The sequence below is a fragment of the Rhinolophus ferrumequinum genome, chromosome 21 (assembly GCF_004115265.2).
Source record: "Rhinolophus ferrumequinum isolate MPI-CBG mRhiFer1 chromosome 21, mRhiFer1_v1.p, whole genome shotgun sequence".
NCBI classification, from domain to species: domain Eukaryota; kingdom Metazoa; phylum Chordata; class Mammalia; order Chiroptera; family Rhinolophidae; genus Rhinolophus; species Rhinolophus ferrumequinum.
In genome coordinates, this window is record NC_046304.1 from 5606791 (window position 1) to 5634147 (window position 27357).

General features: G+C 46.6%; 1 protein-coding gene across 1 annotated transcript in view; it reads right to left on the reverse strand.

Moving 5' to 3' along the window:
- Nucleotides 1–26313, reverse strand: part of HS3ST3B1 (heparan sulfate-glucosamine 3-sulfotransferase 3B1) — a 43364-nt gene extending 17051 nt beyond the window's left edge. The window contains exon 1 of the mRNA XM_033091451.1: nt 25654–26313. Coding sequence (XP_032947342.1) covers nt 25654–26207 — 554 coding nt within the window. The 5' untranslated portion in view covers nt 26208–26313. The remainder of the gene's footprint in view (nt 1–25653) is intronic.
- Nucleotides 26314–27357: the final 1044 nt, after the last annotated feature.

Sequence of the window (27357 nt, forward strand, 5' to 3'; positions counted from 1 at the left end):
ACGCTAGCAAAAAATGGGGGCAAGCAAGAAGATAGTGGCTGAGCTAGCAAGTGCGGATTGCAGTTAGCATGGCGGGTTGCAGATCGTGTGGATCCTGCTTCCTGTGTCTCCAACCCAGCCGCCAGCGAGAGTATAGTGGTATGACTCCTCTATCTATGGCTCCGTGGGTGTTCCTTTTTGGCCTCACCATGTCCTGCGTTCTTATGTCGGGAGCGGGACCAGAGACCCCGCCTGACGTCCGGCATGACATACCCTAAAATTATGCACCCAACTGTAGAGTAGAAAGAAAAGTGGTGTTCAAAGTCAGGCTGTGTGGCCTTGGACAAATTGCCTAACATCTCTGCACTGTCTTTCCTCATCTGTAAAATGGAAATATTTGTCCTGCCTATTTTACAAGACAATAAAAAATAATAATTGAGACTCAAATGTTGTTTGTAGGTGAATAAGCTCTTAAAGAAGCGAAACCCTACCTTAAGAGTGGGGTGGAATGAACCCCGTTCATTATCCCACTATTAACTCCTTAGGCTTCTGCCTCTGCATGCTACCGTGTTTCCCCGAAAATAAGACCTAGCTGGACCATCAGCTCTAAGGCGTCTTTTCTAATGCGTTTTTGCTCTAATGGAGCAAAAACTAATATAACACCTGGTCTTATTTTAATATAAGACCCAGTATAATATAATATAACACCAGGTCTTATATTAATTTTTGCTCCAAAAGATGCATTAGAGCTGATGGTCCGGCTAGGTCTTCTTTTTGGGGAAACAAGGTAGGAGTATTTCTAGGGAAATGATGCTAAGGAAAAAGAAACACCAAATTGGTTCTTAAATTCAAAGTCTCGTGTAAAAACAAGTATTTGAAAGAGTCTTGATTTCCTGAAATTCCTCACTTATGCTATGAAGTATCCCACGTTTGGACTTTTTTTTTTAATACCCTGGTAGGACACTGGAGACAAAGGAAAACTAAACTGCCTTCCTGAGTTGACATCACTGGTAATCCAAGTGTGGGGGCTGAAAAAACCACTTTCCCTCCCACCTTTTAAGTTCTTCTAGCTTGGCTAATAATCAAATTAACAGAGCCAGATTAACATTAGAAAATATACAGTTTATTATGGACGTATATGCAGGGGGTGCGGAGTGTCCTAAGATAGGACACCCAAAGAGGTATTGGGTAGTGAGGTTTATATGCTTTATGGACAAAAGAGAAAGGTGGCAGTGATGGGATAGCGGAATGGGAAAATAGGCAATTTACAGGTAGGTAAAAAGAAGGGAACACAAGTGGCAGGCAAATTCTTGCTAAGCAACCCAGAAACAATGGGACACAGTGGGGTTAGGGGTGGGGGTTATAGAGCTACCAGGCCCCAGCCTGGAGCCTTCCTAAGGCTCTGGTGAATATGTTAAGATTCCCTTCCTGGAGCAGGCCTTTCCATCTGGATCTCTTAGGTAGAAAAGAGGGAGGGGTCAAAGGTTCTTTCTAAATCTTTTGTTTCTTAATAACTAGCTTAAAAATCAATATCCCAAAAGGCATATTTTTGGGGTGGTAAAACTTTGGTGCCCTTCACAAGCCAAAGAGGAATGGGAGGTGAGGCAGTTTTTATACAAACGCAGCCTATTTTGGAGAATTCTTTTTTCTTTTTTTCTTTTTCTTTCTTTCTTTCTTTTTTTTTTTTTTTAACATGGCAGAGAATAGGGTTTACACGGAGCAAAACAGCCACAGTTTAGGGGCTGGAGTCCATCTGAGGCTGATGAAAAGAAACAACCCAACTGCTGAAACCAGATCCACATAGTGAAGACTTGATATAATCATTTGCCTTCCTGCCTCCTGGCTGTGGGGCCAGCAGGAGTTTGGGACAAGAGAAATCCCACTCAACTCTCGACTTCAGTACAAGATAATGGCCCCATCCTGTTCTCCGGCTTCCCTTTTCGACAAACAGAACCCCATTTTATGGTTATTAACTGAAAACACTATAGAGCAAATTAGGTCAATAAAAATCTTGAGAAAAAAGTTTGAGTTAAGCTAACATAAAGGGAAATGAATGCAAATAAAGTTCCCTTATCACAGGCTTTAGAGGGCTCAAGAACATTTTAAAGAAGTACTTTCTACCCAGAGAGAACATCCAAGGGAGCGTATAAACTTGGAGAAACTACTGACAAAGAAAACACTGTTTCTTATCTTGCACTTCTTATCATCATCAGTACTCACTTCTTCCCAGTTGTTTTGACCTAGTGCTTAAAGTTAACCAAAAGGTGCGTCAAGAAAGTAAGGCACACAGCAATGCCAATGGAAACTCTAAGGACACCCATCAAAGTCCCCCCTCCCACCTTTTTGGAATTCTCAGGTTGGGAAGTAATGGAAGCTTCTCAGAGTCAATTTTCAGCAGGAAAAAAGCAAGCATAACTTCCCCCAAATTTTATCCACTCATTTCATGGTCAACCATTTTTTATAAAAACTTAATAAATTTCCAACAGATAGACTATCTGCCTTGTGTATTTCACGTCCAAAGATAGGAGAGATGAAAAGTGTTGGAGGCTGAAGCTATGCTCACATGTTCTGTATTATTTGAGGCTATCCCATCACTATTTTTTACATGCTCGGAGAAATCTAGTAGATGATGCTACCTGACTGGTGAGTCTTAAAATTTCCAGCAATTCTTCTGTGCGTTAGACAAAGTGTCCCCTCCCCCACCCCACAACTCCCACAAGGGGTAAAATTGTAAGTACCAAGGAGATCAAATAACTAAATGGTTGGTGAGAGAGCTGTTAAGAATTACAAGTGAGATTAGCCTTTTACCCTGCATTAGCCCCGATGAAAAACTAACCCTGTAAATATTTTTAGGTTTAATGACTATTTCTATGAACAAAATGTTGGGGTGAAATTTATTGCCTTCTAGGTTTTGTTTTGTATTTGTTTGAACTGTGAATTTTAAAGATTTTTATCTTCAAAAGGCATACAGGAAAATACAGCAAACACGAGGCATAGGAAGCACTTGAAAATATTTGCTGAATGAAGGCATAAATGAATGAATGAAAGGGAATGAGTTAGCAATACTTAAAGCTAATGACTGGAGGTCACAGTGCAAATATGTAAAGAGAATTAGGGGCAACCCGGAATAATAAATTACCATTTGGTCCAGGTTTGAAATGGTGATGATCTCAGTATCCCGACACCCAAAGAAGTTAATTCTAGAACAACATTTATGTATCATCATACCCATTACATTAAGTGACACAATTACATTAAGAGGCTGTGCACATAAAGAAGGTCTTGAACTTGAATTCGAAGCTAAAGCACAGAACAAGTGTGGCATGAGATCCCTGTTCCTTATTTCTCCTGTGGCACAGAAACAAGCTGTGACATGTGTTACGAACCTTGAATGCCCCACCTCTGGTGGCTGGTAATAAAACATCTTCTCCATTAAAACTAATAAGTGGTTGCAGTTAATAACAATGAGAAAATGACTTTAATTAGCTGATTGATATTAATTGTTATTTTGCTTTAATTATTATTAAAATTTGTTTGCATTCCCAGGCATCCATTGAGTGATGGTGGGTTGAGGTACGCACCAAATGCCTCTCTCCTAGGGAGCAAGAAGAAAGCTGACTAGAGATGTAAAAGTAATATTTATCACAGATGATTAAGGAATCAATGATATGGCGGGTATGTGTCATTACGGGGATAATTCTTGTCCAGGGGGTTACTGTGTATTTGGAAAGAAATTCCACACCCAGGAAGTTTACCAATAGGTATTGTATACTTGGCTTAAAATGAGAAATGTGGAAAAGCAGCACCCAGAAGTTGTGTCCTTTGAGGTAATGGAAGCCTCCTTGAGCTAGTCCCAAGGGTAGGTAGGTGGAAGTGAAAAGCTCACGGACAAAAGATACTTCAGTTGAGGAAGATAAGACAGTGATTGAGCCATGTAGCCTGGACTGAAGATTCTTCTTTTCCTTTTTTGAGGAATGGTGGGCAGTACTGGAAAGATTGGAAAACAAGCTGGGGTTGCCCTCTATCTATCCTGCCCAGCCCTCCACCCACTGCCTTCCCCCCAGGTATCTTTCCAAAGTCAAATCCTAAAGCCTTCACCACCTCTCACAATGTGGAGCATGCTGTTCAAGTGAATTCTCGGTCCCTACCTCCTTTCTCACGGCTCCACCCAACTCTGCTTCACCTCAGCTATGGGCACGTTCCTGCAATTTCTCACATGGGTCACAAAGTTCCTCTCCTCCTACCCCCCAGGGTCTTCCCTCCTCCTGAAACATTCTTTCCAGCCCTCCTCCTTCTAATAAATTTCTATGACACTCATCCCTTCGTCAGTCTGGCAGTTAGCAGTCCTTACTCCCTTCTCGTGACTGCTACCCTTCTGACATCTTTCCCGTGCGTGCACACACACAGACATAGCACAGCCTCTATCTATCTGCGGTTACAGTTCCAGGAAGCTTTGAGGACTGGACTGCGCCTTATCTGCACTGTGGCAAAAATAAATGGTTGTTAGATGAATAAAGGGTGAATGGATAAATGAACAAATGCAAGACAGAATTTGGATCTGATCTGAGAGGCAATGAGAAGCCACATCAAATGGAGGAGGTGAGTGGCATGAAAATGTATTAGGAGTGCAGGAGACAGTGCTTCCCAGCAGCATATATGAAACAGATTTGGGCTTTTAGCTGATTATAAACTTCATGAGCCTACTCAAGACTGATACGAGAAAATACAAAGAAATTTGGAATAAGAAAAAAGATCACTAAGTGTCTCCAGTGGAAACCCACACACTGTGTAAAGCATACTCTTCTGGTTATCTGACTCCAGCCTTTTATTGCCTTTGAGATATTTTGCAGCTCTGTAAATTATAGATAACAATACAGCAATGTAATATAATTCTTGACCATAGGCATGCAAATAAATGCTTTTGGTGGAGATTCTGTGGATTTGCCTCTCCACCTCCTACCACATGGAAAAAGTCATTTTCCTGCCTATTTGTAAATTTATCTCAACATTCCTTTAATTCCAAGCAAATCTGTGTTCTTTTGACGTCTCCTTTGAACTAATGGTAACATGCGTCTGGTTCTCTCATTAACAATGAGTGAAACAAAATCCTTAACGTGATCATGAAGGAAATATAATCCTGAACATTAGATCTGGATGACAGTCATAATTTTACCTTTTGTTTTTAGACAATTATCCTTTACCAAAAAAGCTGGATTAACCATATATTTCCTGGAAGGGTCCTATCCATGCCATGGCCATTACCCCAGTGTCCTCTTTATGTAAATCCCCATCTGAGGACCAAGAGCAGCCATGCTTTCTTTTGAGCAGCATGTATCTGTGATTTGTGTAATTGAGGTTCATCTTTTTGTGAAGTTTGCCAGGAAGCTGAGGATCACGTCCACCGTCATGGGAGAGACATTTCTTAGACCAACTCCTGGCTCCTTTTATGGCTCCACTGTTCATACGCTTCTTTGATGCTCACATTTGATGTGGTTTGTGGCCCTTTAGGTATCATTTAAAACCCACCCTAAGTATTTTTTCAAAAAGGTATTTACAAAATCAATGAGATTCTGTAGATCTGAAATGGGAAGAGGGTAGTGCAAATGACGGGGCAGCTAATTTCAAAACATTCTCAAGAAGGAAAAAAAGCAAAGCTGGTAACAGGTTAGATACCAGGAAAGAAGTAGGAGCAAGGACCATCTCGGGGTTCTAAGCGAAGCTGATTGCGGGCGTGACACTAATGTGTTCTGAATTCACCCACGTACAGTGTAGCTTCCCACAGTTTTCAGGGTAGAGGTCAGCAGCAGAATTTAGGTGCTCATCCAAGAGATGTTATAAGCAAATGAAGATTTAGGATTTTTTGTGACCATGTGCAAGAACAGAGAGAAACTGAGAGAAAGACAGTATCACCCCACCCCAGCTTCTAGATGAGAAAAGATTCCCTGGGCCAGAAAGGCCAATTCTGGGTCAGCCCAGGGTGGGGGTGGAGGCCTGTCTAGGAGGCCAACCAGAGGCAGGGTGCTGAGAAGAATGGCAGCCTCTCCCTGAGATGCTCAGCAGGCATTCTCCACTGGCTGACAAAGCCAAATAAAGACCTTAAGCTGCTACTTTCCCAAATGAGTCCACTCCCAAATCCTGGGGCTGAGAACACAGAGCACTAAGCCCCTGAGCAAACACCACCTAAAGGAGAGAACAAGAGATGCGCTTTCTGCTGCCCCATTAGCACACTGGGTAAATTAATCAGCTCAAACCCCTGCAAGGCCAGTTTTCCTGGGCTTGCTAAATGCACACAGATTAACCTGTCACTTGGAGGCAGGCAGGGCTGGCTACCAGGTAACAAACCGAAGAATGGAATCAACTGACTGTTGAAGATGCAGTGAAGCTGGTGTCCTAATGATCTTTCTGCAGATGTCTCCATACATCTTGAATTCTGAGAGATTTCCCTACGAGACAAATAACAGTGTCTGCCCAAGGAAAGACTCCCTTCCCTGGGCCCCCTCTCCCTCTAAAGAGAGATGGTTCTCTTCTTATTCAGAACAGAAATGGGGCTTGTTAAATATCACAACAGACTTTTACCCTTGCTTACTGCAAAACAGCCATGAAATCCCAGAGCAGTGTGCCCTGGAGCGGAGCTCCTTCCGCTTTTAGGGATTGTAGAGAATCTGAGGAAAGGGGTGGATCCTCGGTGCAGCAAACGCACACACGCGGCCCAATAGCCACCTGCCACCCCCAGTCAGCAGGCCCTCGTGGCCTAAAGCCTGACTGAGATGGTTCGGTAGGAGGTCAGTGCACAGAGCAGAGCGGACATGCGCTCTCCATCCATGGATGAGGTCAGCATCACATTTAGGCCCCATGAGTTTTGCTCACCCCCAAATGCTTTGCCTGCACTACCTACAAACAGGACGTGCCTCTAGATTTTCTTAAGCATTGAAATAATGAGCTGGCATGATCATGGGTCTGTCTGCACACTGTCTTGTAAAACCACTGCCGGCTATCATACTCAAAGTGCATGCAACAGAAAAAATGTTTGTCTCTGGTAAAATGTTTGTCTCCATGGGCTTCCTTTGTATCAGAAGATGGGTCTCTCTCTTCCTTCGCCATATGGTGAACTCTAAGACCTGTCCACGAGGAAGCACTGACATCCAGGATCTCGTTGGCTCACTGTAACAACCTTCTCAAGGGGGTGTTTGCTCCATTTTAAAGACCCGTAGAGTGAGAAGGAGGGCGCTTAGATGGAATATAAGACAGTGATTGAGCCATTTTTGCCCCAAATCAGATATCGGGCAGAGACAAAGCAGGGACCTGGACTTCGGAACGTTCATCTTCGAATTTCATGTTCACCCTATTTCTCGATGTTTCTAAGACTTCTAAGATCAAAATGCTCAAACAACAGTAATCATCCCACCAACCCCATCTGACCCATCTATTATTACCCACCTCCTTTTTAAGGAGGTTTCCACCTTCCCTCCTTTTCTGACAATAAAAAATAATAAGGTTTAGTTTTAAATTAATTTTGGCCATTGTAGGGTATAATTATAGTGAAATAAACATACTTATATAAATATAAACATATATGGAGAGAGAGATTAATTTAGAACGTGGGAACTAAATCTTTCACTGTTCTCTGTACTTCTGCCTTAATGCCTTCAATTTAGGAGCTCACTTTTCACTCACCCACACCGAAAAAATGACCACAAAAGTGAAAGTCATCAGATTAGCCCTCCCCAACCATAGCCCTAGTTCCTGTCACTATTCCTATTCTGTATTGTGTGCATTAGCCCTTATTTTTTTCAACTGTGCCAGTCTTCTGCAGGAGGAAAACACTTGCCCCAGACCCTAGGATCAATATTACAAACAGCCTTGTTCAATGCAGCGTGCCCAGTATACGCTGGTGACACACACCCAGCTGGAGTGAAGGAACGACTCTGAAGTTTTCACAGTGTGCTTTACAGGTATCACGGAGAGAAGAGCTGACCTGTGGTTGGTTACCCCCTCAGCTTTCTTCCCTTTAAATACACCAGGTGTGTAAAAGGAAAAGCGAGCTTGTTTTCCACACCCAGAGGCCAGAAGTCAGAGCTCAATCCATCTTTAGAAGCGGGGAGATTCATGAAGCTGTGCCAGGCTGAACAAGTCTTTCAAACCAAGAAACAAACAGGCTGATAAATTAGCACTGTGAAGCCACTGAGCCGATCCCCAAGAATCAATCCAATAGGCTGCCTCCTCTTCTAGCTCATTAACTGTTTGAGATTACCATCACACGGGTAGCCTCGCAGCTGGAAATTAAATTAGCCTGGCTATAAACCAGGATAATGTAGAGTGGAAAGTATCTGATGAGCAGTCCCAGGGAAAAACACCACACCAGTGCCTTCCCAAGAGCCATCCTCCTGTCCTCCACGCTGGCCCCTTCTTTGCAATTTCTCTTCTGAACATTAAGAAAAACAGCACAGCAAAAGGGGCAAGACTTTCTTATTTTGGTTTTCAGATAAAAGTACAGTTGCTTCTGGTTAAATGACCAAAGAGATGGTTTCGTGAGACTAAATGGTCAGAAACTGGACATCCAGAAAAACCAGGTAAAAAATGCTCAGATTAGGGAGGAAGAAAAGAAGGGGGGAGATGAGGAAAGAGGGGAGGGGGAAACACAGGTACACCCGTACCACCCCTGCAAATGGTCTGTGCTAAGGGATAAGCTCCAGTAAGAAGGGCAGCAGGCACTAATTGCACATTCAGAACAGGTGTGTGCCTGCAAAGCCACCTCTTAATTACCAGGTTTGGCATTTTGGCACTAGCAGCCTGGCCCTGCTCAGCTTGTAAGAATGCTGGAACTGAGCGTCCACGGGGCTGTTCCTTATTGTAGGTCCGAAGAGCTGAGAAGTGGAATTTCTAATTACATGGCTTTCAGCTTTACCCTAATGAAAGGCTCTGTCCAGGCAAGCAAAAAGCAATCAGCTTAAAGGACGTGGGTCTCGGAGTACATCCTGAGAGGATCTCCAGCACTTGCCTTTTTTTCTGGGTGGCATCTTTTCTGATCACCAGCAAAAGCCATTCCTGTCTAACGCTATTCAATGGCATCTTGTAAATCCCACTTCCAAGCTGAAATGCTTGAGAAAAAGAAAAGGTGCAGGATAAACTGCTACCCTCTGAAGTCATGATGTTAAGGCTCATTCATGAAAGACACCAACCCCTGATGCTGTCCTACCTCACTTGCGTTTCTCCTCTGCTCATCCTTCCCAGCACCCACCACACTTTTTCGTGTACATGTAACCCTCTTTGCCTTTTCACATTTATTCCCTCTGCCAAGAAGACCCCTTTCCCCACATGGTCTGCACATGAACTCCTATTCATCCATCAAAACCTTGCTAAGGTGTCACTTCATTTTCACTCTCCATAGTCAATGTCCACAAAGAAATCACAGAGCCCCCGCGCCCCTCCCCACTGGTATCCCTTCACACTTTGAACACACAGAACTGCCTCTCTGCCCCTCCCCTCCCCCTCTTCCTTTGATCTCTTCACTCTGGTCACAGGGTCTTCTCACAGAGATGTTCCCACCGGCTAGACCTCCATATAGCCCTTCTCTTCCTTCGGGCCTCTACTCAACATCACCTCTATAAAAAGACCCCTGCCTAAAATAGCCCTTCTCTCCCATCACCTGCCCCCACAATTCTCCATCCCCTCCCTCTGTTTTACTTCTATTCATGGCTCTCATCACTGGGTGAGACCTTCTGCTTTTATTAGTTTACCTATTTGTTTCTTGCCCATGTCCCTAATAGAACATAAGCGACATGAGGGCAGGATCAGTGCTAATAAAATAGGTAATAATATTTGTGAAATAAATAAATCTTTGCATCCTCAGAGTCTGGCACAGAATGGATGCTCAATAAATTAACAAACTCAATATGTAACCAGAAAGACCTGCACTGATACCAGTGGACATTCTAACACAGGAACACCAAGAGCTAAGTGAAACCAACGGGATTCCTCCCTAGTGCTCTTTTCCCTTTGCTGAACTCCCATGGCCACAATCCGCAGGGTCCCTAGTGCTGGTTTCCTCCATATTGTCCTCTCAATACAGTCCACTTAGGAGAGAGAAGCCAAAGAATTTTACAATCGAGACAAAAAAGCACCAAGTCCAAATTAGAATGTAGCTGACAAGCAACCCACAGCTGGAAAATTCTTTCTGGGGCTCACACGTTAAACATGAGTAGGACTGACCTTTAGGACCTCAGTCTACTGCTGCACTCGACTGGTACACTCAACTTGGGGTCTGTCTTTACCTTCAGCTCAGGCTGCAGCTGCCTCCTGGTGCTAGGTCCACACCTTGACCTTCGGGAACCTACGACCCACTTGCCACATCTGGGAGTTGAGCAACCACAGAGGACACACACAAATAGGCGACATGCCCTTGCGTTTCCCATCGCCCAAACTGACATTCCCAAAAGACACCACCTGGGTCAGATGAGCTAGCTTTGATCAAAGTCCTGGAGATGAATGAAAGCTTAAGTCTCGAGGAAGTGGGCACATGTACTCCCTGGCACATGGGCTCTCTTTTTACAGAACACACACAAAAAGCCATGAGCCTGCTCTCTACTTCTGTTTCCAGCTGGGACTGGAAGAAAACACAACCCTAAAAATAACAGATGGGAGGAGACAGGGCCAGAGCACAGGGCCTGCCCTTCTCATGTTGGCTGCCCCCTGACCCGGAGCCTCTGCCTGTGCTCTTTTGAGCCCACCAAGCGGCCTCTCACCTCTGTCTCTTCTCAACAGAAGTAGCCTCTGGATTAGGGAGATGAATTCTTAGCCAGACTTGATCAATGAGTGCGATCACTTTTATAGGCCAGCACGGAAGGCTCCTAAATTTAACTGAGTTCCCTCACAGTGAGCAATGGGAATAGACTAAATCATTTTGGGAATGCTGGCAACCGGGAACCAAACGTGGTATCTCTCTCCGTGCTCAGGATCCGGGGACAAGAAGGGGAAGCTTCGCCTTAGTTCTGCCCAGCGGGGCCAGCAAGGGGAGGCCAGGCGAGGGGAGGCCGCGCGGTGTCCCCTCTCCACCTTGTTTCCTCTGCTTGCTCAGAAGCCCTTCCGGAGGAATGGCAGGGCTCCTGCCGCAGCGGAGCCGGTTAGGAGACGGCCCAGCCTGCAGGCTCTCGGCCATCTGTTTCATGCATCGGGCTGGGAAGCTGGCGTTTGCAGCCTAGCTGGGAGTTGGGGAAGAATGGCTCTTTACCCCAAACGTCAAACCTCAGAGGGGCAGTCTGTGTTCTTTGGGACAGTTATCCAAGTTACCCAGAAAGGCAACAGGGAGAGGGGTGTGTGGGTTCTGTAAGGAGTGAGGAAGCGTGTCCCGTCACTTCTCATGAGCTACACGCTTGTTCTGGAACTCTTGAGAGCCACTTTCAAATCACACAGTGTTGTTCATCTTAGAAAACCGTCTACACTTTTTTTTTTTTAACTTTCTCTGTCATAAAACACCAAATTATTTTATTTTCCTCAAAAATACATGAAAATAATTCAAATGCATAATTCATGTAAAGTCTGCACATTTCTTTGGTATAGGAGGCTCTGCTGGTCCACAAAACTCCTTTTGATCAGTGAGATGAAAGCCCTCCCCGCCACAACATAACACCGTATCTCTGAGCCAGCCTCCTGGCCCCCTTCTCCCAATCCCTGACACTTCCTCTGTCCCACCAACCCCCAGTGCTCTCCCATGCCTCTGTCTAGGCCTTTCCCACAATGCTGTCCAGCCCTGAACGTCTTTATTTGCTTTCTGGGACAATTGGCTGACAAACTCCTATCCATACTTCAAAGCCCAGCTCAGTGGTAGCCTCTCCTTTATGCCTCCTTCTCTCAGCTGCCACAACACATCTCACTTTGTTCTATATTATCTCTCATCACGGTCCCTTGACCAAGATCATGAGCTTCTTGAGACGTCTGACAACCGCTGAACATCTTATTTTCCAACTGCTTTTATACTATTTGAACACCCATTCTAGGTGCTCCCAAACTGTCTGGTAGAGGAAATCAAATCACAAATGAAGAAATGGTACACACCACATCATTCCATGAGTAGTGCCATCTAGATGCTCTGGTCATGACTTGGCAATAAGGCTGCGTCATTATTGCCTGATTTTCACAAGGCCCCATAGAAAGAGAGAGTGGGTATTAAATATCCCGTTAAAAGATACGTAACTTTATAGGAAGGGAAGTGTGATAAGAAAGAAAAGCTAGTCAAGTACACGCAGTAGAGGACCCACTCTGGTGTGAAGCTGCTCACTTCCAGACCATGTGAAGCGCCCTTGCCAAACACCGCCCCTATAAGGAGGGGCTCAGGGCAGAGATGAGGGGGCCATCCAAACAGGTGTTAGAATTTCGCCAAATATGAGGAGTCTGGTAAGCGAGAGCATCAGGACATAATAAGATAATTATAGCAAGTTTAGAGTGCTTGGAGGGGGAAACCCAGATACTCTTGTAACTTAAGTTTTGTACAAATAGGTAAACGAATCCCCCATCTCGGTAAAAGGTTCCACTCACCTCCTTTCCCAGTGACACCTAATCTGAAAGTTTCCTTCATTTCCGGTGCTGTGTGACTAAAGAACACTTTTAAGTGTTTCCCCTTGGCCTCAGACACAAAAAGGGAAAATGCATGTTTGGAAAAAAAAAAAAGGTGATTGGCAAAGGTGATTGGCTTTGTTTGCAGCTAATGGCTGAGCAGGTTTTTATGTGGCACTCGTGTTATTTTGCAGAGACCTCAGCAGCGTGTCCAGGGTGAGCAATCACGTTGGTGCTCTGACAAAACACGCAGACCACAGGCCTTCGCTGTGCCAGGCAGGGTAGAAAAAAGCTTCACCCTTTACCAACACCATCAGACATCTTGCTCTGTAAACAGCTCAGAGCCCGAGGAGCACTTACTTTTGAAAACAGACATAAGCTCCTTGGAGGAAAGCTGAACCAGCAATTAGCCTGCTTAGGGCAGAACAGCAAGTGGAAGCCTCCTCAAGATGCCTGCAGCAAGCCTGAACGTGAAATCCTTCTCAGCCTCCGCGAATTTCTGCCCAGGGTCCCTGATTTACTGAGACCCCACTTCTCCTTCTATCTTCTTTCTGTACAATCATCCTGGGAGCACAGGGGGTGCAGACACACTGGGTTGGAAATGATGTCACAAGTGGGAGAAGTATGGAGTCTAACTGCATTCCAAGGGTGGACAGAGAGAGCACAGACAGAGTCAGGGGGTCGAACTCTTAGAACTGCAAGAAACCTTGGAGACCTGCTCTGCTAAATGCCCCAAACTGGCATCCAGACAAACACAACTCCTCAGGTTATCAGTAGGTATTGAATGAAAAAAGGATTTTGTACTCAAGGGAAACTTGAACAAAATTAAACAGATTTTTGGTTCAGTTTTGCTTTGAACTATACTACTTCTCAGGGCCTTCAATATGCTAACAGGGAAGCATTTTTTCTACAAATTACTTATTGACCTTTCTATAATTTTTTGTTCACTAAAACACTCAAAACAGTGCTTCTCAAAGGGTGGTCTTCAGACTACCTGCAAACTGTCTTCAAGGAGATAAATACAAAACCTGAGAGTAAGTATTTAAAGCTACTGTAAGGAATTTGACATTGTTCCATCATCCAGAGCTCTGATCAATGACAGAGTACAGACCAGGGTAGGTGTTACAAATTGTGTGGCGGAAGGCACAGGGCACAAGGTGTGTACTAGTCATGCGCCCTGGGACAACACATGGGGCCACAATAGATAGGGGAAAATGTGGTCCTGCACCAGAGTTTGCGAAACACTGGTTCAGGAAGCACTGATGGGCCCGTCTCCATTGTACACTTGAGAATGTTGACACCAAAGAGATAAAGTGACTGGCTCAAGATCACAAAGTATCCATCGCAAAAAGCTGACACCAGTTGGGGGCTGAAGAAGAGCTGGTTAAAGAAACAAACAAAAAGTATTAGAAGTCAGAGAAGCACATCATTGAAAATGATTTTATAATGGTGATTCTGTTTCCAACTGGCATCCAGCTAGCAGACCTCTCTGCAGCCTCTCCCAGGGTCTCTACAGTTGTAAAAGGAAGACTAATTTCAAAATCTGACAAGGATGTCCATGATAAATGGAAATTCAATCCTGAAATACTGCATACCTGAGAGAAAAGGGAAAACAGTTTGTAGCGCCCCATTCTGTTTGGCAGTGACCCAGACCTAGATCTGGGACTGGGCAGTTAACAAATAAGTGTGAAACAATAAGGAGCAGTGGGGACTGTGGCAAACAAGAGAGGACATGCCCTCATGCCCAGGCACAGCTCTTCTCCAGCTCCAACCAGTTGCTGCTACGAGGAAGGCAGGCCTTGTACTGTCAGCAACTTTATAAAAACAGCAGAAAATTTGCATTTGTCTGTGAAATCTCTGAATCTGTCAATATTTGCAATGAATCCACATATTTTTAAAAACCTACAAATATTCACTTAGGATTTCATTTACAGTAAGTTCAATAGCAGGTATAATTAATCTATGATGGTAAAAGGTAGGATAGTGGTTATCCTTGGGACAGAGACTGTGATCAGAAGGGAACAAGAGAGTGGCTTCAGGGTTTTTGAACTGCTGTTACGTGGATATACTCACTTTGTGAAAATTCATCAGGCTGCACACTTCTGATTTGTACACTTTTTAAAATAGGTATGTGAATGCAAATTTGTCTAAAAAAATCCCACAGGCTGGATTTATAGATAAAGTAATATGATCTCTGCGATGTTCTTCAAATAATACAGAAAAGAGAGAACACAATACTTCTTAGAAATGATGGAGGAAAGTCTTGGAAAAAAGTAGAAATAAGGCATGTTGAGAAGTGGTTAAGAGAGTGGTATTGTTACTACAGATGCTGAGATCTTGCTGGAGTTGCTCCCTATGTGGAAGGAGTTCTGCGAACCGGTACTTGAAGGCAGAGGATACCATCCCGAAGGGCCAGTGCACACCACGGGTCCTGGCATGGGTAAGGGGTAGTGACCAACAGGGCTAAGTTGCAGAGTAAGGCCCAAGTTCTTGGGTAAATACATAACTCAGGGTTGGCCAGGTGTGCTCTATGACAAGACCGTTTCCTGCACAACTGCCAGGGATGGTACAAAACAGGGTGTCTCCAAAGGGCGGGGCAAGGGCGTTTAGGTGTTAGCCAAGGATGCAGCAAGAAAGCAACGAGCCACAGAGGTTGAGCCACAGAGGTTGAGTGCGAGACACAGAGGTTGAGTGCGGCAGGTTTTACTGTGATCCTGAGAACTGAGAATGTGGGCGGCATGGGTGTGGTGGGCAGCTTCAAGGAAGAGGTGAGAGAGAAGAGATAGGCTGGGAAATGAGGAAATGGAAGGAGGCTGCAGTGAGAAAGGGAGCGTCAAATGTACAGATTTTATCGCGGGAGCAAGGGCAACAGGGATGATGCTAAAGTGACAGGTTGGTGCATGAGTGACATGCAGGAAGGTTGGCACCACCAAGGCATATATCATTTCAACAGATGGGGCTGAGGAGTGAGTGTGAGAACCACAGGGATAGGGACAGAGAGAGGAAAAAATATATAATCTTGGGGATAGTGTAATGTGGAAGGGTTTGTGTCTTTGGGAAGAAAGAAACAACAAAAGAAATGGCTTCAACTGTCCAGAAGGAAGATCATGTTGAATTTCAGCCCTGTGCAGAAGCTGTGAGTTGTGGAATCAGAAGGGCCCTCGGGGAGGCATTGGGTTCAACAGCCTGAGACACCCCATAGATACAGCTTCTTCTACCTCTGTGAGCTTCCCTTTCTTCCTCTGCAAAATAAATGGGGCAAATCACACAGGAAGGACCACTGCTAAGATACAATGAGCACCGGCCAATCACCTGCCCACAGCAGGCTCTCAAATACTTTCCTACTGTATCACAGAGTGACATCGCCTCTCTTACCTCCTTAGCTCTCTTTGGAAGCTCCAAAAAAGTGAAATATAAAGTCACATTTCTTGATTTGTACTGTTTTACCACGTGCTTCCTCTTCCCCTTCAAATGGCTGTTAGATTTATCAGTGATTCGGCAGGACTAATGATTTGTTTATATCAGTGTGTAAATTGCTTTGAGACCTCTTTGAACCTGCAGATTTTAGTTCACTGACTAAAACGGGCTCCTCAAGTTCATGTCTCTTGTACTTCCTCAGTACCTCAAGTGCTGCCTGGAATAGCACTTGATAAAAGTACTCAACGGGACATGTTTTGGACAGTGAAAATATTCTGTGTGATACTATCATGGTGGATATATATCATTATACATTTGTCAAAGGCCATTAACATGAACAACCTCAAGAGTGAGCCCCAATGTAAACTATGGACTTTGGATAATAATGACGTGTCATCATAGGTTTATCAATGGTAAGTCTTTTTGCTCAATTTTGCTGTGAACTTAAAACTACTCTAAAAAATAAAGTCAATAATATATTTAAAAAGTAATCAATAAATCTTTGTGAGGTAAGTGAAAAAACAGGCCAACATGATTCATAAAAATGTATTATTCATTAACTATAGAAAAAGACTTAAAATAGTCACCTTTCACTTTTTCCACTGAATATTTCAGGTCAATGACAGAGTAATGATCAGCTTCCCTACTTTACTCTCTCTACACGCCTGCCTGGGGCTTCCCAAGCTTCCGTAAAACCTCTCGGCTGGGAACAGGATGTTTACCTCTTTGTGTATCTGGGTTTAACTGGCAGCACTAGCATATGCTAAGTGCCTGGAGACTGGAACAATCAGACGGGAGGGCACCAGGGACCCAAAGAACAGCACACATCAATATGAATGAATGGCTAGGCTAGACCAGAACTTTCCAGCCAGAGGCTAGGAAGGGGGAAGGAGAGACCTTTTAGCTGGGGAAGACACCCGGAGTGGTCCCGGGGAGAATTACTGTCCTCTAATTGTTGGCTCAGTGCGTCCTCTCCCTGGGGAGACTACGTTAATGGAGATGTGGACCCAATCCTGATTGTTTCAACCTCTCCTGCAGCAAGGACCAATGTCCTATGTGAGCTTCCTGACCTTTCAATATTGGTCATCTCTTGCACCTCAGCAAAACCTTCCAGAAAACAAAGTTGCCTCATCCAAATCCGCAACAGAATTCTCAGTGGCACCGTGGAAATCCCATCCTCAGTGGAGGCATTTTTCATGCTGTGATTCCACCTGACAGCACAGGGGAGAGTGAGCTCCTCAGTGCCCCCAAACCCCTTCCTACCCACTCTGCAGGCTGAGGGAGCAGAAAGGGGCTTCCAGGATGCCCTAAGGGGAGCCATTCCTTCTCCGTATGGGTAGGGGGCAGCTGCAGACTGTGGTCACAGGGACTGAGGGAAGGAGGGCGACAGGGGAATGTGTGCCTTCCAGGGGCACTTGGGGAGCAGCAGAGAAGTGCTGGGGAGAACCAGCAACTAAGTCTCAGTGAAGCGAAGATTCAAGAATCGAAGATTCAAGAATCGGAGGGGAGCCTGAGTTACCTGCCTTTTCCTTTCCCTCCTCTCCTTCAGAATCTTTCCCACCTTTCTCTTTATCCTGTCATTTAACGGGCCACGTTAGGGAAAATGAAACTATTTTGGGTTATCTACTAATTTGCTGCATCTCATTTTATACACCCATTACAGAATTGGGTGAAGTGAGGATAATATATTTCTTTCCCAAGGAGAAAAGGATAAGGAGTGGGGGGTCGAGGGGGGGGGCGGGCGGGAGAAAGAACAGATACGTGCTGGTTGAAAACTGACTTCATTGTTTTACTTCCTGGAGCGCAACGCCATCCTTTTCCCTGCCCCAAAATAAGGCCCTTAAAAGACAATGTTTCTCGTCCGGCTCTGACGAATTCATTCATTCAGGCCCACATCCCAGCAGCAACCGATTCAGGGAGGGCGAGTCTGACTCTGTCCTTATTGCTCTGCCCAACAGAGGCAAACATTCAAAGAAAAGACACCTCCCCTCCACAAGGCCCCCACAAGGGCCACCTGTGTAGGAGGGTTTAGAAAAGACAAAGAAAGGAAAGGAATAAAATAGATCAGCTGATAAACTTGGCTCGGAAAGCGACGACGCTTCAGAACTAATTCAGCTCCACCGACTGAGCGCAGAGCCGCCAGGAAAGCCTACCCCGGCCTCAGCCCGACGCGCCAGCTCCGCCCGCCCCTCTGGACCGAGCTATGACGCAGGCGGGGCGCCATTGGTTTACCGGCAACCCCTCCGACCAATCAGCGCGGGGCCGGTTCCGCCGGCTCCGCCCACTGTAAGCGCCGGCCGCAACGCTAGGCTCAGCCCAACAGGTGAGGCCCGAGCGCCAGGCTCCCGCTGGTCACGTGGCTGCGACCCGCAACCCGCTGGGCGGAGGGGCGGAGGGGCGCCCCGGGCCAGGCCGCCGGCCACGCCCCCAACGCAGGGAAGCTCGGCCATCTGTCTCCTGGGCTCAGCGGTCCTCGGGCCAGATGCAGCAATCCCACGCGACACCGGGACCGTGCTGACTGATCCCCGAGGCTGGCCAGGCGCGGAGCCATTTTCTCTGCCATTGGCTGCGCGCTTGGCCACCTCCAGAACGAGAGGTGTACGCGAACGTTCCTCCAGCTGCCAGAAAGGAACAGACACGTAGCAACGTCAGAGGCCTGTCTGGGGCCATGTTGGACACTTCTGTCACCACACCTTTCCTCCTGCCCCCAATTCATTAAATCAAGAGTGTGCGCGAAAAATCTGCTGCTTCTCACTTCCCTTCCCAGTATTTTTTTTCCAATCTCCATTTGTTGTCCCAAGTCTCATATTGCTCAGAACAATCATTCAGTATTTTATGGGTTTCCAAGCAAGTGTAACCATGTTAAGTAGTGTTGGACAAAAATTTGAAAGAAAACAGGAATTCTAAATCATCCGCGCCCAAGTTGCTTGATGAACGCACGTGGAATCATTCATATTCTGCCCAAGAGTGTTTAAAAGTACTGATCTCTTGGCAAGAAACAGTCTAGCCTCGGCTAAAATAAAATTGACTTTATGTTAACCTGAGTTTTACTTTAACACATTTGCTATATTTAGAAGAAAAATATTTTATTCCAAGAGCTTATCTGTTCTGTTACTAATTTAGCAACTTAAAGTCACAGTGAATGTGTGTGTATACACATATAATTTTATAATGACTAAAAAATACAAACTCTGGCATTACTCTTTAACCAGCTCTGTCTGCACAGATCTGCACTCATAATTTTTAAAAGCAGCTCTCTAGGAGGAGAACGAATTGCAGTACAGCTTTGCTATGTAAATATGTTTCATCCATGACACATTGAAGTAAATTTTTTGAATGACCGAGTAAGTTATGCTATTTTTAAAATATTTGCAGTCACAGAAGTGGGCATTTTAAAGGAAGAATTTCAGATATAGATATAACATAAAGGAAATTATTAATCACTCTTATGTGCAAAGAAAATTAATGGGGGTTTTATTAGCATTAGCAGTATTTTAACACAGGGCCTCTTGGCTGCAATGAAAATTATTTATTATCATGTTATTAAACTGGTAACTGCTCCTCACATCCTTAACTTTTCCCCAAATCTAAAATCAGAAAGAAAAGTTAATATACACTAACATCAGTTTTATTTGCTGTGAGTTTTATTTTGGTATAGTTGAAGAGGAACATGAGAGTTCTAACAAGGTAATGTTTTAAATATTAAAAAAAGTTTTATGCTTTACTTACAAGTAGTTTTCAAAGATACCGGTCTCTCATTTCTTTTTGGTCATGGTAAATGTTTTCACTTGAGGTAGGGAGCATATTGTATTCATTACCCTTGAAAATATGCCACATACTTGGGGAATTCATTTTGCTGGGATTCCTGACTATCCCAACAGCCTAGGACTGAAATGTCCCTTACTGACTGAAATCACAGACTGTTAAATGAGAGAGGTAGCGCCCTATTTGGAAACTAACTCTATTCACAGCAAAAGAAATGCTCATTATGCTCTGCCTTTAAAGTGGACATTTTGTGTTTCTGTCAATCAACTCAATTTCCATGTTCATAGAGTGAGAACATAAAGTATTCAGAAACGACTGACATAGAAAGCAGTAGGCAAGCAAGCAGTCCTAGGCATGTAGTATTTCAGTTCTGAAACTTGAAATAAATGCCGCTTCCCGGATTCATAACACTGATTGGTGTGTTTGTTTTCCAAATTCTTAGTACACTTTTAATTCTAAATAATTTTAGTGATTCAAAAGTTCATCTGGTAATCAGAAAACCTTATTCCTAACAACATGTTTTAAACAAAAAGGTAAATCAGCATCCATAGTTGGAATAAGGTTTTTGTGACAAGTTGGGTTTTAAAAAGAACTAAAAGTATTTCTTCACACAACAATAAAACACAGAACTAGAAAAGCAGACTGTGACAAATCACTTTAAAATTTCAAATAATGTAACTTTAGCTGGAAATGTCTTTTATGACTATTAGTTTATATTAAATTGTAAACTTTTAATAATCAGGCTCCATTAAAAAAGGAAAATCTAGTCAGTTTAGTCAAATTGTAGCATTCTATTTTGATAAATTTTTTTAAGACATGGGCCGCAATCTAATTTTTAGAGACTTGTTCAATAATAACATCATTTAGAAGATAATAAGTGTAATTTAATGCATACATTTCAGCATTTTATTTACCTAAAACAAATAGGTTGCTATTAAATATTGACTATTTTATTAACTGAGAGCATCTGGGAAAACACTTATGATTAGGTTAATTTATGTTACATTTCCCCCTCAACTTGTAAAAGATTAATCAACCATTTTATGGTCTAATTTAGGTGCCTAATTAAAAACAGAGTTCAACACATGCTACACTGTCTTGCTAATAAATCTTGACAGCTTTGTAACATGACGGTTTGTATTTCAAATTGTTGCATATAAATGTAGATTTTTGATCTTCACCCAGGAGCTTGAAGTGAGTTACACACTTGGTTTAAACTCCAGGACTGAGAAAGTGCAATTACTTCAAAAAGGATTATCCACAATCAGATCTTATCTCAAATTTCCCTTAGTGAAGACAGTCTTTGCCACCAAGTTTTTAGAAATAGACTAGGAAAATAGGGGAGAGATTAAGTTTCTCAGCATTTATGAAATTAAAAGTGTAGGAAAAGTTGCTATTTTCAGCTATTAGTTTTCAAGAGAGATTTTCTGAAGTTACTGGGTTTTAAAATCTAATTCTCAAGAAATCTATTCAAAGTGTTAATTACAATTGTCTTCTTGTTGATAAGTACAAGTTTTCCGTCTTTACTTGGGGAACTGCACTTCTTTTTAAATGAATAAACTTCTTCCAAGAAGTTTTGAAACATCTTTTAACCCTGTATCCTCTCATACTTCCCAGCCTTAAAAGGGGGGGATGGGAGAAAATAAATCTATTCCCCGTACATTACAGGATATTCCCTGTGTTTTCTCAGACTTTATACTTGAGGGATATTTTTGTCGTTTTAATGATTCCTTTGACTCTAACTATCCAGTGCAGGCACAGAAACAAAACTGCCATAATGATGAAATTATTCTCACTTTAGTCATAAACCAACTTTGGACATAGCAGCTAGCCTGTTCTGGAGTTGATATTCTTTTAAAGTGAGCGATCCACACTGAGGTCACTGGAGGTACATCAGAAAACTCAAACTCTTTTAAAGCAAACCCAGTTTTGAACTCATGATATATGATCAACGTCATGTTTTTGGTCACTTAAGCAACGAAGCATGGCAGAGTGACCTTTGGAGTAGGACTGCCAGGATTGGTATATTAGCTTTGCCACTTTTTAGCTGAGGGACCTTGGGCAAATTGCTTAACCTCTCTGTGCCTGTGTTTTCTCATCTATAAAAGTACCTACTTCACAGGATTGTAATGAAGATTAAATTTGCTAAGCCTGTAAACTTGAAACAGTGCCTGGCACATTGGGAAAACATTCAGTAAGTGTTAGCTACCAATATTATTAACACACACACACACACACATACTACACTTTTTAAAAAATGTGGTCACAGCATTCAAGTGTCAGCTTATTTTGTACAACCGAAAACGGAAAGAAGAGCTGCAAGGCAGAGAAGGAGTTTCTGCCACTGTAAAGTTTAAGGCATATTTCCATATAAAAATTAACAATCACAGTATTTGGCTAACTTAATTCCCAAACTGAGGTCATTAAAATTTGTGAAAATCTACCAAATTTATGCCAAACCAAAAAAAGAAACTTATTAAAGAATTTAGCTTTTTACTGAAGCTTCAATCCATATTCAGAGTCTAAATGTACAGGGTGTGTGCTTTCCCCAAGCTGGCATGGGTGAGGTTCTCCAGAACCACACCCCAGAGTTCTCCAACACCATCACAACCTGAAACAGAAGGTAAAGGCCAGTTCCACCAAAAGTCCTGATAAGTCACTCCTTGGGCTGCTCACCAGCACCTGATAAGTTTGGGAGGCCTGATTCGAGAAAAATAGCTGGATAATAAACTGGAAAAGTAAACCCACAAGGGTCTTAACCCCAGACTAAAAAACATACCCAGGTTCCAGGGTAGATGGGCCTCGTGTACCAGCGCGTTTGATTTTTGTGCAGATAAGGCAGCGGAAAAGCTCCCGCTCTCTCAGGCCGGTGGCGAGGTAAGCTCTGAGTCGCCACCACGGTGGGCTCCATTCCCACCACTATCCCTCCTCTTCTGGCTAAGGGTGACAGTGGAAGGAACTACAATCAATTTCCTTGACTTCATGCAAATCCGCCCAGTCTGGTTAGGCCACTCGCAGGACTGTATACCAAAACCGATTAAACACATTAACGACTCGCAAAGACACAGCCAAAATCTCCTTCTCCAACGGATTACGATGCTGACCCTCGGGTTCAATCATCCATGACTACAGATTAATGCCTTCAAAATGTCTAAATGCTTTCAAAATGTCTCCCCTCTCTCTTAGTATTTTCTCGTTATGAGGACTTGTTTTAACCACGTGTCTGAACTGCAATTCTCTCAGGTTAATTACTGTTTGTGCTCGTCTCCAATCTGCTGCCTGCCGGTAAGGGCGGCGCGGGAGATACAACAGAGATGCAACTCTGGAGCGCAGCAGGCTTGGCCCCGCGGAGGCTGAGGAGCGTGCTCCTTGGGCACGGGATTTCAGTAAAAGTTTTCTGGGTCAGGCGTCTCCTCCGGGTGTGGTTGTTCAAAATTAAAACGGCTGCCTTCAAAATAATTCTAAGTCCATACATTTGCTCAGACATCCAGAATATTCTTCACTAATCAAAATTTTTTTAATTAAGCAAAGGGCATTTAACATATTTTTTTCCCCTTAAAAAAATCCACTAATCCCGTGGCCACGCCCGGCGCTGCTGGAGCCGCCGGAGAGCGCGGAGTTTGGGGCGGGTTGCGGTGCTAGCGGTTTGCTCCTTCCGTAGCCGGGTCCACCCGGTCACCGCCGCGGGCCCTGGGCCTTTTGTCCCCGACAGCCCGACTCTTCATTTTAGGGAGATGACTCGCGAGGTTGAGGAACTTCCCGCCTTCCGCGGCCCGGCCCAGCCCCCGTGGCCCCCACGTCCAGCGGCCCGGCTAACTACGCCGCCCCGGGGCGCCTGTACTGCCCGAGGCTGCCGGCTGCGCTCCCTGCTGCAGGAGCGCGGCGAGGGTTACCAGAGCGACTTCGTTCTTTATTCAGCGTTTTTGAGTCAATCAAAAGGAACGTAGCAGGTGGAAGGCAGCCGCCTAAGAGGCTGCGTGAATCTTCCTGTGGGGATTTCCACAGCCTACCCCAGGTGCTTCTAAAACCGCTTGACGTGAAGGATCCAGTTAGTTTCCTGCCAGTTCCTCCCAGCCCGGTCCCCCGCGTGTCTGATCTCAAAAAATCCCGGGCCGCCTCCGGCCTCCGGTGGGTTCCACCTGGAAGGGCGCTAGTGATTGCCAGCCACCGCGGACCTGGGATCCGCATCCCAGGAGGTGCAGAAGTGGTGGTGGTGGTGGTAGAAGTAATAACAATACGATCGATGACAATCGCTAACAATTAGAGAGGCCCCCCCAAGTGCCAGCCAGGCACCCGAGCGCCTCAGCGCACTCCTGCCTCCTCTCCCTGCGGAGAACCACACCATCCCATGCACCAAGGAGAGCACTGAGGCTTGGCCCGATTAGCGAACTGCCAGAGCCAGGACAAGAGTTTACGCGTCCGACTCCAGAACCCCTATTTTTAACAGCCGGTGTCCACTGCCCGGGAACGGTGGGATGGGTGACTGTCACGGCTGGCTAAACCTCGAGACTTAGGCAACTGCTGACAATAATAAAAACATGAAGGACAAAAGAGAGGGGGAGGGCGAGGCTGGGAAGAGAGAGGTTTTAATCCACTGGGTCAGCCCCCTTTTATCTTCCATCCTCTCCTGGGGGACTATGGGGGTGTGGGGGCAGGGAGTGGAGCTCGCTTCGACTCTTCCCCTTTGCTTTTCCGAAGTCTTAAGCCTCTTGGAGGCTCTTTGGGCCTGGAGGGGTGCCGAGGAGTCAATGGAGACCTGCTTGTGAGGGTGTGTGTGTGGGGTGACCGATAAAAGGGGTGGGGGCCGGTGGCCGGGCCCCTGGTTGGCAACTAGGTTTCCGAAGGCGGGAATCTGTCCACCCTCTGCCCACCCGCGCCTCACCGGAAGCTCGGTCAACCCAACAGCTCACCCCAAAGACCCGCAGCTGGGGGAGGTTGTGATTATGACCCCGGGAGCCGCTGTCCCTTTGGAATCGGACCCACAACGCTACTCGAAAACCAAGTTTCCGGAAGCCGCGACCTCGGGGCAACCCACATTTCTTAATGAGTGGGCCCCTAATATTCTTTGCGGCCCGAGGTGTAAAGGGCCCGCGGAGACACGAGGTCCAGCCTTCGCACTCCCAGCACCCAGGCCCGGGAGGCGGAAACTGACGGGCCATGCAGGAGGCGCCGGGAAACCTTCAAAGCTGCGCGCCGCTCCCGCCAGCTGCAGTGCTAGTCTTTGCCCGACAGGGACCAGCACCGCTCCACGCTCCGCCCGCGGCCACCCATCCGCCAGGCGGAGGCGCAGGGTTACCCCGCCCAGTTTACCCTCCCAGCCGGAGCTGCTCGCTAGCGAAAAGAGTTTGACCCTCTGTGGGTTCGGGTTCCAGAAAGGAGCAGTACCGCAACAAAAAAGTGAACAGACTCCCTGCGGCCTGAATAGGATGCGGTCACTCCCATCCCCACATCTCCATCTGGGGAGCAGAAGCTGCTCTTAAAGTCGGTCTACTGCGGCCGGTCTACCGCGGCCGGCGGGACGCAGAACGTCCCGGACGCGGAGAGGAAGAATAAAATATGAGCAACACTGGATTGATTCGTTTGGGACACCGCCGCAGTTAGAACACTGCGCGCTTCTCTGAGCGCTGTCCTAGTCGCTGTCTCTCCTTTGAGGTAGAGCTCTCCTGATTAATGCTAGGGTATCCTGGGCCATTGAGCTGCCAGAACTCCTCGAGAAGTTTCTATGGTTTGTAGCGAGGCGGAGGCGGAGGTGGCGCAAACTGGGTACCGCTCTAGGGCGGGATTCTCAGCGCTGCTGGCCAGCATCTCGCGTTTGTTCTCTGCCCGTCCCCGACCCCAGTGGTTCAAAGCTGTACCCCTGTCACTTCCCCAGCACACACCACGTCTCCCTCTTCTCCCGTCTGGATCGCAGCTGGCGCCCCTTGCCCCGGCGGGGAAACTCACCGGTACCAGGCGAGGCCCTTGTCGTAGCTGCGGTCGAAAAAGTGGGGCTCGGCGCCCACGGCGCGCACGTCAGGGTGCACGCGCAGGAACTCAAGCAGCGCTCGCGTGCCACCCTTCTTCACACCGATGATGATGGCCTGCGGCAGCTGCTTGCTCCCAGACCCACTAATAAAGCTGGAGATGGGGCTGGAGGAGTCCGGCGCCTCGGGACTCTGTTCCTCCTGGCTCGCGGCGCCGTCGGCCGTCTCCTTGACCGCAGCCAACGGGGTGGCAGGAGCCGCCTGGAACGGCAGCCTGGGAGAAGCCCCGTCGGGACTGGTGGCCAGGGCTGCAGAGGCGTGGGCGGCGCGGGACCCAGAGCCCAGCAGCAGCAGCCCCGGTGCGGCGGCGCACGAGCCGGCGCACGAGTACAAGAACATGTAGAGCCAGACGCAAAGCATGGCGAAGAGCAACGCGAGCTTCCTCCTCACCGGTGGCGGGGGCGGCGGCGGCTGCGGCAGGAGCCGGCCGGGAACATCGAGGCAGGATCCGCCGCCGCTCAGACGCTGCCCCATGCGCTGCCCGCGGGCGCTGCGAGGGGCATGGCTCAGCACATGGCGCGGGTCCCGCCGGAACAGTGAGCGCGGAGAGGGGTCCTTGGCCCTTCGGACGCCTGGTGGTGCGGTTTATTGCCCCCGCGCGCCCGTGGCCACCGCTGCTCCTGCTGCTGCTGTTCTTCCCCAGGTGGCGGCGGCAGCTGTAGCGGCGGCGGCTTTTGACATGTTGCCCGGGAGGAGCCGCAACTGGCACGAAAGTCGGGTGGCGGCAATTGCTAGCCTGCGGACCGCTCCTGCGGCGCGACGCCCGACTCTGGACCAAGAGAAGAACGCTGCACTCCCGCTTCCTGGCCACTCCGGACGGTGCGCACGGCCGCTCGCCGGGGCTGCCTCCTCGCAGCCCTGCGAATGGAGCCAGAGAGCAGCCCCGGCACTTCCTCGCAGAGGCTGCGAAGGAGAACTGCGCAGGAAGAGTCTGAGACGGAGGTGGAGTAGGCGGGCCCGGCCACCAGGAGTGACAGGTCACTCCACCTACCAGAAACCTGGAGCACCACGCAAATACAGCCGCTTCGCTGAGGGTTCAGCAGCCAACCAGCTACCAGGACGTGGGGGTGTGGAAAGGGTTTGAGGCGGTGGAGAGTGGTCGGGGGTTACTATTGGCTGCAGTACAAGGGGCGGGATCACAGAGGCGGAGCCAGGGGCTGGTGACAGGAGCAGATGGTAGGAAGGATGCTGGCGGGACCCAGCGCTGGAAGGGGACAGACCCTACTGAGTGGTGCACTTCGGCACCGCGCGCGTTTACTCACTGGCTTCCCGGAGCCAACCTTGGCTGTAGTTGCCCATATGTCGGGATGCGAGTCCCCATCCAGATGTTTCGTGGGTGGGCTCGTGATGGTGTGTGTGTGTGTGTGTGTGTGTGTGTGTGTGTGTGTGTGTGTGTGTGTTGTGCAGTCGGGAGGGGGTTGGAGGAGCGAGAGTCAGTCCGGACATGCATGCAGTCCCCAAACCAGCCCATCCCACGTCGGGGACTCAGAGAGATACCTTTCCGGGACAGGCACCAGCTTAGGAAGTTCAAGTGGAAAGCATATTTGGAAATCGCTGTCTATTATTCTTTTTTTAAAAAGCTTTCGTTCTTATTCTTTGCCGGGAGTTGATCTCTCTGGGGCTG